Consider the following 14,949-nt stretch of genomic DNA (forward strand, 5'->3'; position numbering starts at 1 on the left):
TAACGATTCTTCTCTCCTCGAGCCGACCATTCAGATTGGTCTCTGATTGAAAAGAAACTACCAATCATTGCCACTTGATTTGTAGGCTGAGCACAATTTTTTCCCTCCTAAATTAAAAAACCCAAACAACTTAGATTTTGTCTTTTGAAGCTGTACAGTAGATTTTTCCCCCCCTTAAGATACCATATAGAGCAAAATTCTGCTGTCTATACTCAGAGGGACAGTCCCATTGATGCAAACAGGGTTTTTCTTATCATGGGCCACTTTATAAACCCTGAGACACCACTGGAAATATGGAATAACTTTTATTTATTTCAGTTGATTTAGTATGTATGTACAGTAGTCTAATGGTGGTGGGAGTCTGCCCATTGTTTGTAGATAGATTGAATATGAGATTCTGATATAAAGTGTAACTCTTTGTGATATAAAATAACAAGCTGGCCCATGTGCAATCTTGGGTGAGTAGCAGTCATATATATCTCTATAATAACAGTATGAAACAAATAATTGACAAGAGGAGACATGGATGTATCAAACCAAAATTTAAGCAGTTTTTGGTTTACCCTTTAAAACCTCCTTTTCTGAGCTTTACAGGTATTAGGACACTGTTTCAGAGTTGGTGAAAGTAAGGCTTTTGTGGTACTTGCTAGTCTCACCGATGGTAGGGCAAGTACCATGTGTGTTATGCTTCACGTAGCTCTGTGACTGATAAACTCTTCAGGGTTTGTATCAGTACTCTACACAGTCACATTTTCTGTCTCCCTTTCCATATAATCTTGCTCCAACTTTTAATGTCATCAAAAGTAATAACAAAATGAACCAGTTTTTTTTTTAACTGCTTAGAAGGTGCTACAAAAATCAGGTCAAATCTAGAAGTCCCATTGCAGTTAGTGAGAACGTTGCCTGAATAAAGTCCTCAGGATTAAATCCTTGGATAATTTTCTCCAATGCCTGTGGCAGAGGAGCTGTAAAACATGACCATATTAGAATAGTAGGGGTTTATGTCTACTTTTGCATAGCCTTAAATGTCTATCTGAGATGTAGGCAAGTGGAGAATTAGGCACACAGAGAGAGAATAATAAGTAACGAGCTGCAAACTACTTTTTTTAAAAAAGTTGACACTGATGCATCCTTTTAAGGTAAAGACCAAAAAGAATCTTTTTAAGTTGACAGAAGGAGATGACTTACTGACGTTATCCAGGGCAAAAGAGATAAGCAAATAAAAATAGTATTCCATTTCTGTGTGATAGCTTGCACAGAGAACAAATATAAAAATGTACTATTACTGTGACGGTGGAGTTGATAAATCAGATGAGAATCTGACCATGGTAATTTCAGTGGGTTCCGGTGCCTCGATCTTGCTATCCGTAATAGGGACTAATGTAAATTGGATCAAAATGGGCCAGAACTAAATTTTATTCAGAGATAACTTATTGAACTTCCTGGTAAAGTGGTAGATATTAGCTGATTGTTAGAGATGTGTGTAATTGTTAATAATGTTGTTCTTTGCAACAACTGTAGGTCACCAGAAAATAATTACTTTTGTAAGTCCCAGTGCCCTCAAGTGAGACTTTATTTTGGAGTAAAACCACCCCAAAATAGCATGCTCTCAGAATTAGGTTGCTAGATGTATGTGTGTGTGTTTGTGTTTGTGTGTGTGTGGGGGGGGGGGGGGGGAGGGCAGCAGGAATGGACGGTGTCCCCAGGAGCTATGGGACCAGTTTAGCACCCCATACCTTTGGCTTCTGTACTGGTTTTGTTTCCATTTTTCATAGATTTTCAGGTCAGAAGGGACCATTATTCTTCTAGACTGTCCTCCTGCCTAATAGAGGCCACAGAATTTCACTTTTGCAGCCTAATGCAGAAGATGGGTGAGTTTACTAGTATGTCATACAGAAACATGGATTCAATCGAGCAGCCTTTTAATTTCAAGAAAGGGACACCCCTTCCATCCTTCCCTTTTGTCTTATTTATTGTAGTTTTCTTACAATAATGTAAATGAATTTTATCTTTTTTCGAGGTAGTACTTCCACTTTGTGAGTGGTAGAGATGCTGCTTATAGTCAAATCTGTTTTGTCTCGTTTATTCCCCTTTCTTTTCTTGCGTGTTGACCTCACCTTCTTCTGTCCTCTGATCTCCTCTTCCTTCTCCATTCTATATCTTTTTATTCCCCCTTCACTTCTCTTTATCTTCTTACACTCCGTTTATCAGTTTTCTTTCACATTCCCCCGATCTTTTCCTTCCATCTGCCTATTCCACCCATGCATGGACATGAAGAACGTGAGGGGTTGGCTGGGAGCAGAGCCTTCTGCAATGAAGGGAATGCAGCATTTGGACTGAATGCCGTGTTCTGTCATGCTTGCAGAAAAGAAGTGCTGCTTCTAGCCGAATGCTTTCCGTGTGGTGGTCTGGACAGCAGTTTTATGGGGTGAGTAGTAGATAATGATTAGGCTTGGCTCAGCAGTAGATTTTTTTCAAGGCAGTGGGATCCTTTCATGATCTGCTTAGAACTAGTACTAATCAAATTCTGGGAGCCCTGATATAATTTCAGATCTGCCTGAGAGTCCTTGAGAATTTACGAAGACAGACAGTGAGACCCTAGTTGGACTGAATACATGCTGAACAATGCTTCATGGTAGGGTACAGAGCTTTGCTACCACTAGGTTCAAATCTAACATTTTCATATCTTATTGATGACAAGTGATTGCCACATGATGACTGTTGGACAGTCTTGATTCCATTGCTGTCAGATGTGCCCACAGTCCAATAACCGCACTCTAGCTGGCTCCCAGCGACGACTTGGTTGGCCATCTCAGCAGAGAGGCCAAGAATTGTCAATAAGCTGTCTTTCAATCTTCAGACCTTGTGACCTGTGCTGTACCTATTCTGCATGCAGAGGTCTTGAGTGTCAGTATCTTTCACAAGTGCTAAAAAACAGACTGTCACCCCACATATTAAAAATATCTCCATGTAGCAAAATGAGATGCCAAAAAAATCCCACCAAAGCTAAAAGCATTGGTTATTAAGAAAAATATATCACAAATGAATATTTTTAATTGATATCAGTGCAGCAGAAAGAAAGAGCAATAGCTGTATATCTGATGAAGTGAGCTGTAGCTCACGAAAGCTTATGCTCAGATAAATTGGTTAGTCTCTAAGGTGCCACAAGTCCTCTTTTTCTTTTTGTGGATACAGACTAACACGGCTGCTACTCTGAAACCTATATATTTCTGTCATTTTTGAAGGAAAGAACCTCATAACAAATCATCATAGTGTTTACAAAACTGTAACCTGAAGAAACAGTGTGAAAGTTGACCAGTTCAAAATGAAATGTACTATAAGCATTTAAAGAATCATCAAGATTTTATCAGTCCACATACATCAAGACTCCTCTGCTGAGCCACCAGCTGTCATCCCTGTCCCTCTTCTCTGTCAGCGTACTAAATTCTGTTGAACAAGCAATGTATTGCAAAAGCCCAGTGAAACTGGATAGCTCAGGACCTTGATATTTTTTTTTTAACTGCATCACTTTATTTTCCCTTACACAATGATTATTGGGCATTATAATTTCTCAACTGCAGGATGACTTACAAATTTTGGTTTTCTGCTGTCATGTGAGAACATTAAGGCAACATACAAAAATCTTACATAAATTAAACTTGGTGTAAAATTTACATGTGTAAATGCAGAGTTGCAGCAACTCAAGTTGAGTAACTTTTGCCGCAAGGATATTCTGCTGGGATACAGGAGGGGTAAGAAAATGAAAACTGGTTCATAAGGCTTGGATGTAATGTTTTCCAGACTTGCTAGAAGGGCAGCAACAGGACTAAGTTCTTTGATGAACTCCTCCTACCAGCCTCGCTTTGTGTATTGGAAGTCTGACCTCAAATACCCTGTACAGATCAGTCTCAAGCCCTGCAGAGTTTAAGTGAGATGCCATTAATCAATACTAGCCAGCTACCAGAACTACAGTGTCACAGGCAGATTCTCTTCCACAAATACAAGTTAACCCTAGCATTTTGTCACAGGAGTGATGGCACCTGTATCAAGTTTTAGATAAGATATGTACAGGGTATTATGCTAAAATGTACACCAAGGGACCAGTTAACTTGAATACAGGGTCAAATCAGTGACAGCTCAATCCAACACCGATGTTTGTCTCAGACACAGACTTTCCAAGGGCAAGTTTCTTTTAAAAGAAGCCTTAATTCCAGTTTTGTGAGGCTAGCATGAAGTGTATAAATTTGCCCAGGCAAACACAGACTAGTGAAAATTCATGCAGCAAATGCTGTGCATCTGCTAGTAGTCCATTTAGAAGCATTTACGGTGGACCATGGATGGGCCAGACTCATCATATTCCTGCTTGCTGATCCACATCTGCTGGAAGGTAGAGAGGGAAGCCAGGATGGAACCACCAATCCAGACAGAGTATTTACGTTCAGGTGGAGCAATAATCTTAATTTTCATTGTACTGGGTGCCAGAGCTGTGATGTCCTTTTGCATTCTGTCAGCAATTCCAGGGTACATTGTGGTACCCCCAGACAATACTGTGTTGGAATACAGGTCCTTTTGAATATCTACATCGCACTTCATGATAGAGTTGAAAGTGGTCTCAGGAATGCCACAGGATTCCATACCCAGGAAAGATGGCTGGAAGAAGGCCTCTGGACACCTGAACCTCTCATTGCCAATGGTGATCACCTGACCATCAGGCAGTTTGTAGCTTTTCTCCAGGGAGGAAGATGAAGCAGCAGTGGCCATCTCCTGTTCGAAATCCAGTGCAACGTAGCACAGCTTTTCCTTTATGTCACGTACAATTTCCCTTTCAGCTGTTGTGGTGAGGCTGTAGCCTCTTTCTGTCAGAATCTTCATGAGGTAGTCTGTCAGGTCTCGGCCAGCTAAGTCCGGACACAGGATGGTGTGGGGCAGAGCGTAACCTTGGTATTGAGAGGCAGGTAGGATCCTGGCTCCATTGAAATCAGTGGCAAAACTCCCATTGACTTTAATGGGGCCGGGATTTCACAGTTTTTTTTATCTCCAAGGGCCTGATTCAGAGCCCATTGAAATCAACAAAAAGGCTTTCATTGACTTCACTGGACTTTGGATCAGGCCCTTGCCTCTGGCTGAACATCAGCTTTGTTTGTTGGTGACCAGAAGTCACTTGGTATCTGTTTAGTGGCCGGTGTGAAGTGGATAGGAAACTAAACTTACTGTCTCTAGACATGGTCTGTCCAAGTCATGACCGAGGTCAGGTAATGTCAGTTAAATAATTTATTCAAATATTTTCCGTTTTAAAAAATCCTCACATTTTTCCCATTGTTGAACTAGCTCTAGTTGAGGTGCATTGGCAGGGCAATGAGAGGAAGATTGCAGTGCTGTGTGCTATATATCTTCTGTGCATAAGTAGAAGAGTAAAGAACTAGCAGTCCCGTACTAACTTGCCTTTATAAAAAATAGAGATTTGCAAGAGCTGTGCTGAGTGTGTCATAGACACATACACAGATGATGCAACTTACTCACACTAGTGAGCAAAGCTGGCAAGTCTAAATTTGTGGATCTTGTTCTTAACACAAGCTTTCAATGTGATACCTATAATGTTACAGATGAAAAAAAAATTATATGTGATTATATTTCCTTCACCGTAGTGGAAAGATTGGTCTCTTGAGGCTAGTTGCTTGACCGGAGATGCAAAAAGTAACTCAGAAAAAAAATAGAAAAAATTATTGCCACTTAACGCTGAAGAAAAAACATTTTGCGTATGTATTACTATAAAAGAATGGCACGGTTGTACACACTGGAGGAAAGTATGTGTTTGTTCTGTTTCGAACTGTTGCGGAAATTCTGTGCAGTGTGCCACTCTGCTCAAACTGGTTCATGTATCCGTTTTGTTAGATGCCCCAAATGTAGCTGTGTCAAATTAAGAGAAAGTTTTTGTTTGGGAGTGGTAGTGGGGAAGGCATGTAAAATATAGATGGCAAAGCTTCCAATATGGTTTATCTAAAACACTGTTATTATTTATTGGACATCAAAACATAATTAGTGCTTTTCAAAACACAGAGGAAGACTTGGCCTCTTCCCTCAAGAGCTTACAGTTGAAACAGACAGGCAGCACAATTCGACAACAAAAAAACTGGCTGAGTATTACAAAGCAGTGGGGTTTGTTTGTTTTGTCTATGAATGGCAGTGGGGTGGGGAGTTAGGAGCACAGGGCTGTTCTACACCTAGACTGGTAGTCTTGGGTAAATTAGTTCACCTTCCTGCCTCAGTTTCTTCATCTGTAAAATGGGGATAATAACACTTACCCACCTACCTCTCAGGAGAGTTGAGAGGGTTAATTAGTTAATGCCTGTACAGCACTTTGGGTGCACCTAGTGCTATAAAATGCTATGTACGATCATTTTAGTGGTGAGAAGAGTTGATATATATAGCATAACTGTGTTACTGACTGCAACCATTCAAAAATTAGAGTCAGCCCCACTCAAAAAATCATGAAATTTGTCTTAATAATCATGAGACTTAAAAAATAATTTTTGGAATTGTCTTTATTTGCCCTCTGGGTTGTGAATCTTCAGTGTTTGTTTTCAAGCTTTCCTGTGCGACACTGAAGGCTAGAAACTTTTTTTTTTTTTAATTGAAAGTTGTCACTCTCCTATAATCATTTGACCCCAGGAGCTCGGGCTCTAAGAAAATGACACAATATTGTGAGAGGTTTCAGAGTAGCAGCCGTGTTAGCCTGTATTCGCAAAAAAAAAAGGAGGACTTGTGGCACCTTAGAGACTAACAAATTTATTTGAGCATAAGCTTTCACGATGAAGTGAGCTGTAGCATGAGAATATTTCAATGTGTGGTGGACTAATGTTAGTAGGCCTCACAGAAGTAGGAATTTGAATAAGGGGAGAGAGTTAATCTTTGGTTTATCATGTGCCATAGTGGATATTACACAAACCATATATTCCAGGAGTGGGAGCTCTTTTTAGAAAAAAATCTTTCTATCTTAGGGGTGCATATCGCCTGCATTATTGGAGTGTCTGAGCACCTCACAATCTTTCAATGCATTTAGACTTGAATTTAGATTCGGTGAGGTAGGACAGTGCTATTATCCCCATTTTACAGATAGGAATTTGAGGCACAGAGAGGCTAAAAGAAGCTCAAAGTCACCCAGGAAATCTCTGGTGGAACAGGGTGTGTGGTGGAATGCAGGTTTCCAGAGTCTTCGACTAGTGCCAAAACCACTGGCCCGTCCTTCTTTTTGTAATTAAATTATATTTTATGAAAGCATAAAAATGAAATGAAAAAAAGCAAAAAAAAAAAAAAAGCAACTCCAGACCAAACCAGAGAGAAGTGTGCCCTTCATTTCAGGAAAGCTCAGAATGCTCTCAGGAAGCCTAGGCAAGACCCCAACAATGTGTTGCACCCAGCACTGGAGCTCCTGCACGGATTGCAAACTGATTGAAATGCAGAGACCAAACTTCTGGAACTCTGCATTGCTGGGATGTGACTGTACAGCATTGTTGACTCATGTCTTAAAACTGGTTTTCTTTCTGAGTGTTTTCATTACTTTCCCACTTTTGTTAACCCTTGAATATTTATAGTTACAGGAAGCAGTGCAGCGAAGGTGTAAGGAAACTGCTGTCTAGTGCTTTCTTGTGGGTTCTGTTAATCCGGACTTCATAGTTATTCAGTACAGTTTTGCTGTATGAGCTTGCAGAGTATGTTGACCATTTGTCTAATCCTGATTCCTAAATTAATGACACTTCTTCACTTCTTGATGTTGCATTATAGCGTTCGCTCACCAGCCCCAGGAGAAGGAGACATGACTTCTTTTTGACCAGTTCAGGGTCTGATGTGAGCATGAATATGGTACTGTAAAAACATGATAGAATGGGAATATGGCCCCGGGAAGACTTTCAAAGGCTGATTAACAGCTGTTTGCTTGTAAAGAGGATTACACATGTTAGCCGTGAAGCCCTACAAGTACAATTAAACATGTGTACTTGAAACACAAATAAAAATTCTAGACCTCATGCAAACCCTTACCCTGACAAGTCTGTGGCTAAAATGAAAGGGATCTGTCTTTTGTTATCCTTTCCTGTGCTGTATGTAATGTGCAAAATCAACATGTGCAGTGCTTTCCCCCCCCTCGCATATACTTCTTGGGAAGGGTATCAAACTCCAAACAGAGTATAAACTGAGAATTATGAAACTTTGGGCAAACGCACTACTCATTTTTGGGTTTTGGTAGATCTTGATTTCATTGCCTGCCATGGGCTTACTCTCGCACACTGTCAGTTGGCCTATTGCGGTGCATATGCTTTTTCTGTTGCCACACCATGTGGTTTTTAATAAGTTTCCCAGGAAATCACTGCAGTATTTCTGTCTATAATTGAGCTTCAAGTCCCTGCAAACCTTATGTTGTCTTCTCTGCTATTCAGATAATTCTACACACAAGATCAGGTGTAAGTGTAAGCAGACTGCCAACATGGCAGAGCTGTCACAAAGAAGAGAACTTCGTGCAGTGGAGATAGCACCTCAAGTGTTCTGCAGGCTAACCATCTAACCCTATTTTTGATTGGCATTATTGAAGCAAGAATACCACCTTGTTAGCAGGCACAATGGGAACAATACATGGCTATGCATACGTGCATCAGCATGCATCTAGCGTGAATCTTAATAGCAAGCTTCCTGGCCACAGATGTTGAACTGTTCAAATCTCTTGAACTTCATTGGATAAGGTTAAGGGAAGATGCCAGAGCTACTATCATTCAAAGGCAGGTTAATAGAAATCCAAACATAATACTATAGCTTTTAGGACCATAGGGGCTCCTTTTTTTGTCTAGTGTATTAAAGCCTGCCTGGGAATTGTGTGGTTCATGTATGATAGAGAGAGAAGTCTTTTTGGGGGAAGAAAATCTCCACCCCTCTTTTGGTGGGTGCAGTAGATTCTCACAGGAGTGGTTGTGCAGGAGACCAGAATATCATACACAGCACTCATGCAGACTGCACTTTTGTGACTACCATGTGTATGTATATTTAATCTCTCTATGTGATAAATTTATGTATGCGCTTACACTCTTGTGTCTTACACACTTACACACAGGTGTCTTATGGCATTAAGATTTTATCAGCATGAATTTAGGCTGTTCATATTACTCACAAATGGAGAAGCCACAGATGAGTGATAATGGTAGTTCCCAGTCCCTTTGTGCTACACTATCATTTATTCTCCCAGTGCATAATATTTAAATTCAGTTAGTCCAGTTTTCATCTCTCTTTGCTTATAATGAATGCATGAATCCAGCTGTACCAGGTCAGGAGGGAGAAGAAAATTATAGCTAAAACTAATCACAAAAAAGTATTGTAACTGTTATGAGGTAAAATTTCTATAGATAAAATATCACAGATATAAGGTCCTCTGTCAGTTAACCAAACAATTCTAGAAGTTGGACTCTCTCTTTTCATTTCTAATGGTATAAAGATCACATATTTAGGCCGCATGGTTTATCAGCTGTAAGTATTACAGGACTAATTATTGCCCGTCCTTTACCTGCACATTGTTGTGGGGATGAGACCTTTTTTCTGTCAAGTTCTTAAAAAAATGGTTGCTGTTTGAAAGTGCTCAGAGATTTGGAAAATTTAGTAGTCCCATCAGAGATGGATTAGTGGGCAGAGTGCAAACAACAAAAGATTATTGAATGGCTGGCACCTATCTGATCAGGATGACATGACGGAGCCTCACTCAACCGAATTGCATTTGGCAGTTCTTGTAGTTCAGCTGCTATCTTGTCGCATCTGTGCTGAACTCAGCTTCTCCACCTAATTGACTGAGTTAATTTGTAGCCTGGATCTTCGGGTACATCCCAAATTCCTTTGCACGAGTTGCAACGCTACTTCAAAGGAGGTGCTGTTGTAGCCTATGCAAATAATTTTCAGGGTTTTCTGAGACTGAAGGGGCCAGTGAACCTAGAAATTGTGTTAGTAAGTCACTTGCTGTATTTGTGAGATACATCCCAGTGCAGTTGGATCACCCTTATATTATTGCTGTATATTTGTTCAATCTGGGGAGGTACTGAACTAGGCGGGGAGGAGGGATAGCTCAGTGCTTTGAGCGTTGGCCTGCTGAACCTAGGGTTGTGAGTTCAGTCCTTGAGGGGGCCATTTGGGGATCTGGGCCAAAAATTGGGGATTGGTCCTGCTTTGAGCAGGGGGTTGGACTAGATGACCTCCTGAGGTCCCTTTCAACCCTGAGATTCTATGAGGCAAGAAGACAACTCTAAGGAGGGAGAATGGAACAGAGTGGCAAGGATTGCTGTGTGTGGAGAGGTTTTTTTTGTGAGAGGTAGGGCATAAGGAGGGGTGAAAGGTGGTGTTTGTTCTGCTCAACCATTTAAAGGAAATGATTTTATATATATACACACACACACAACATGAAGTACATAGAACTGCTGTTGATGAACTATAGTTATAGCTAGTCTCCTTGGATTGAAAAAGTGTCCTCCAGTGGACATAATTATGTCCAATTTTGGTCTTTCTGTGCTCATTGGACTACAGTTTTCCACTATAAACCTCAACCCGAGTCAGTAAGCACTAGTGGTGGTAATGTTATGTGTGTGTATATATATATTGCAGTGTGGATTTTGCAGCATGTGTTGTCTTTACATTTGTGGAAATAACATATTTAGCTCTCAGAGAAATCAATATTTTAAATCAATTTTTAAAACTTCTTTGTATCTGTTTTATGATCTTGGCAGATTACCAGGGTTTAAATTAAAGTTCTGTATTGTAGAGGGTAATGTGAGGACTTTTGGCACTATACCCCTTCATGCAATAAAGAATCAAAGCCAGGAGTCAGAAATCTTCTATCAAGAGCTAAAAGCTAGATTCATAAAATCACTTACTTCAGTATTATGAGATTTTCCCATGGAAAGTTCATGTGGGAGTTGGGCAGAAAACGATTCAGAAACACTTTTTTTCCCCACTCTATATATTCTTCCAGCAATCAGTAAGCTGAAGTTGGCATCACTTGCCATTGGAAGATGGACACAAGAGCACACTGCTTGAAGCCACTGTAATAACCATATCACATGTTTACAGCAGAGTTTTTAAGAGTCTGTGTTTGCTTTGCTTCCCCAGGAGAACCAAAATGGTGCTACAGAAATTATATACTGTATTGAAAACACACACTCTATTTAACCCTGAGGAGGGCACCCACTTCTTCACCTCCTCAAAAATTCTTCTCTGTTGTGAAGCATCTTCATAACCAAAAATTACTATGGCTGTATGCCTCCCTGCCTTCCCCCCAAAAGTATGTTACTGATTTAACACTGATTAAGGAGAAACCACCTAACAGCGAACACATTTCTATTCCCTTTGACTCCTGTGTTTCTCTAAGAAAGTGGCTCTGTTTTTTTGGCGTTAGTATGGGTGCTTTGTGATATGTGCTACAATGGAAATTGTTTTCCAGTCGATAATGCTGATCCCAAATGCAAGGTAGCTCACCAATATCTTGGCTAAAACTAATATTGGGTTCCAATGTCAGCTCTCTAATTTCTGACAAATGGCCAAGCTTTCTTGATTAGGCATAACTGCTGTTTTATGTAGGGAACACACAAACCAATTTTTTGTTGTGTTTCTGCTGCTGCTGTTGTCCCCCAGTCACAAGGGAGAGTTGCGTCATTTGTGCCCACTGCAAAAGCAGAATCTGACTTATTTGTATTAACGTAGAGTACATTTTCACAAGGGACATAAAATATAAAATTGTATAATATAATGCTGAACAGGCCTCCCTCCTTACTTGACACCCAAATCAAATAGAGCTGAAAATCGTATCAGTCATTGCCATAGCAATATCAGAGTTAATAGACGATTCATTCCAAATGGATAGAAAATCTTTATATCGATTGCCAAACATATCCCATTTAAAAAAAATCTAAATTCTTAAATCTATTATGAAATAAAACAGTCTGTGATGGGAATGTATGGCTATGGGATATATGTTAACTCCCAGCATGTGGGGGAAATAATTGGAATAGGGAAACTTAATAGTTTTGTAAACTTTGTGTATCTAGAGCCATTATATACATATATATGTTCAATTTGCTGATCAAAGCATCAAAATAGCTTATAGATTTAATAATATCTCCAGTTAGTGTTAGCGTATGGAAATTGGAAAGCATGGAACAGCATTAGCTATCCATTCTTACCAACATTACTCAGCCTGTAGATTTGCATTTTTGTTGTTTTAAAAGAACAGATAGAAAAATGAATCTTCTGTCACCCCTTCCCCGCATTCTTTGAATGTGAGTTCTCTTGAGCATGCTCAGGCAAGAGTAAAACTACACAGTAGGGGAATATCAGAAGCTTTGAAGGTGCAGCTCAGTTTGCATAAGCCCCCTAAACAAGCTGCCAAAGTCAGCTCTAATGTAAGTGTGCTTGACTCCCATTGCCCTCACTTGTCCTATCCATACATTTTGTGTCTGCAAGCCCAGGTCAGCAATCTTGTAAGAAGGGGTGGTTTTGTGAGCTTTTTGGTACTTTTGCTGGAAAAATACCATGAGAATATCCTTTCCCATGGCATTTTGGCATTTCTGCTTCTGGTCCAGGCTGGATATAGGAAAGATACAGAAGTGAACAGTCTCCCCTGTGTCTCTTTCCCTCTCTCCACTTTTGGTCTATCAGGAATCCCACCCTTGATACCCTGTTTGTTTCTTTCTTCCACTCCCGTCTTCAAACTGAATTTAGCTGAACTTTTATGAAATCTCAGCCAATACTCATCCCGTTCTTCCCTTACTTCCTTTCCCCTCAGAAGGTTTTGTTTCAGTTTGGGTTTGGGGTGAAAGTTTGGGTGTGACCTTATTTTATCTGTGCCAATTCATCCATCCCTAACTAAAAGCTTCCTCCAATTTATTTTTGAGTTTCTTTGGTGCTTTAATTTTTTGGCTCCCAGTTTTCTCTCTTGGATGCTCAAACTCATCAGATTTTGGAGACAGCGTATCAATTCAACATCTTTTGGTTTTGTCTGAGTGAGCAATTTCATCTGATGCTTGTTTTTTGTGACTAGGAGGTGGCACATGCACAGGGAGCAGCCATGGGCCTTAATTCCGGTCCCTTTGAAGCCTGTGGGACTTTTGCCATCAGCCCATAGTGTTCCACAAGCCAAAAGAACAAACGAGTCACTCCCATCCATACCTGATTTCTGACAGCCTGGGAACTAGGTCCTACCCTGTGTCTCTGCATTGCAGTGTGCAGTACCTCTGCCAGATCTCTCGGATCCAGTTCCGCGTCACTTGCAAACCCCAAACTCCCATTGTCTTCAAAGGGAGTTTTGGGTTAGCAAGAAAAGTGGGCTTATTCCCTGGCTGAAAAGAACAAGACTTCCACTTAGACTGACACACGTTCTGTAATCTTGATAAAAAAAAGTGAGTGAAGTTATTGTTTGTTTCATTTCATCTTGGATGGCCTGCCACCAGCTCAGACTTAATATAGCCAAAATTGAGATCTTATCTCCTGAACCATGTGTGTTTCCTCTTAACTCTATTGCTGTTGACAATGCCTTCCTCCCTGTTTATGTGCAGTCTTGGTGATATCTTTGAGTCCTCCTTTTCCTCTCACACATACATGCTCTCACTGGACCTTGCTGGCCGTTCCTTAAACCATAGCAAAATCTCCTTTCTTCCTTTTAATCCCTATGGGAAAAATACTTGTCTATGTCCCCATTATCTCTGCCTCGCTTACTGTAAACCTCCTGTGTTCTACCCTGCCTGATCTTCATATTGCTCCCTTTTAATATATCCAAAAGGGATCAGCAAATATCTTCTTCGCTGTTCAATCCTGCCATGGGACTCCCCTATTTGAATTGCACAACTGGCTCATGTATCAAATTTAAATGTCTTATCCTTGCCTTAAAAGCATTGTACAGCTCTGCCCTTGCCTGTGTCATGGATCTCATCTTTTATTATGTTAAACTTATGATGAATAGGAGAAAAATAATGAATTTAAGGTCAATAGCAATATAAAGTTGAAAGAAAAAGCCCTCAGCTGTAATTGTTTTCGATAATGGCAATATACCATAATCTTAGTTATGACTACTAATATTCTACTCCTGTTCCCTTGGCCCATCAATATTTGTAGATTTGTACATTATTATATGCACAGTAATGTACAAATATATATTGTACTCATCTCTGAATATTTTGGGTAACACATTTTTCAAAATGACATGTGCAATTAATTCCTGAATCTGTCTTTCTTTCTATATTCATATGTTACACTGTTTCTGAACTAATATAAGTATCTTAACGTTGTCATTTGGGAATTTTACAGTTATGTTACGATTTTGTGTATCTAATTACTCTTTTGAGGATACAGGATATTACAGAATTAGAGGGGGTTCAGAGACAGGCAAGGAGAATGATTAGGGACCTGGAAAAACTTTTGTATGAAGAGAGATTTGAAAAGACTGTGATAGCTTACCCAAGAGAGGAACATGATAAAAAGATGTAAAACAGTGAATAATATAGAGATTGTATATTGGAATCTTCTATTCACCCTATGCAAGAACAAGGAAAAATTCTGTTAAATTTACAGGTGGCTAATTCAAAATTGATAAAAGAAATGCTTTTTCACACAATACATAATTAGACTGTGGAACATATTGCCACAAGATACTATTAAAGACTAGATCATAATAGAACTGAAAAAGGTATTAGAGGTTTATATGAATGTCAAGAATATCCAGAATTATAATAGCAAATACTAAAACATAGAAAAGTTATGTAAGGGATATAATCCTCATGCTTCAGAAAATAAGCCACCGTCTAACTACTGAGTGATAGGAGGAAATTTTTCTTATGGGCAGTTTATTTCATAACTGTCCACTGCAGGGTTTCTTGCACCTTACTCTGAAGCATCTGTCACTGGGTGCTGTTGGAGGTAAGATACTGGACTAAAAGA

At 39.8% G+C, this 14,949-nt stretch overlaps 2 protein-coding genes across 8 annotated transcripts in view; one reads left to right on the forward strand and one right to left on the reverse strand.

Annotated features, from left to right (window-relative positions):
* The window catches only part of TRPS1 (transcriptional repressor GATA binding 1), a 251,949-nt gene that overhangs the window by 22,619 nt on the left and 214,381 nt on the right, over nucleotides 1-14,949 (forward strand). Inside the window, exon 1 of one of the 7 annotated variants that reach the window (XM_075124968.1) lies at nucleotides 2,300-2,428. The exons of the other annotated variants lie outside the window; for them this stretch is intronic. The gene's annotated coding sequence lies outside the window, so the exon portion shown is untranslated. Of the gene's footprint in view, nucleotides 1-2,299; nucleotides 2,429-14,949 lie in introns of those variants that run through there. 7 annotated transcript variants of the gene reach the window in all.
* LOC125631072 (actin, cytoplasmic 2) lies at nucleotides 4,106-4,924 on the reverse strand. Its single transcript, XM_048837248.2, has one exon. The coding sequence runs from the start codon at nucleotides 4,870-4,872 to the stop codon at nucleotides 4,312-4,314; it is 561 nt and encodes a 186-aa protein (XP_048693205.2). The 5' UTR covers nucleotides 4,873-4,924; the 3' UTR covers nucleotides 4,106-4,311.

The sequence above is a fragment of the Caretta caretta genome, chromosome 2 (genome assembly GCF_965140235.1).
Source record: "Caretta caretta isolate rCarCar2 chromosome 2, rCarCar1.hap1, whole genome shotgun sequence".
Classification (NCBI taxonomy): Eukaryota; Metazoa; Chordata; order Testudines; family Cheloniidae; genus Caretta; species Caretta caretta.

Bases quoted from the DNA above. Each gene is read 5' to 3' on its own strand.
- LOC125631072 (XM_048837248.2), bottom strand. From the start codon at position 4,872: ATGAAGATTCTGACAGAAAGAGGCTACAGCCTCACCACAACAGCTGAA.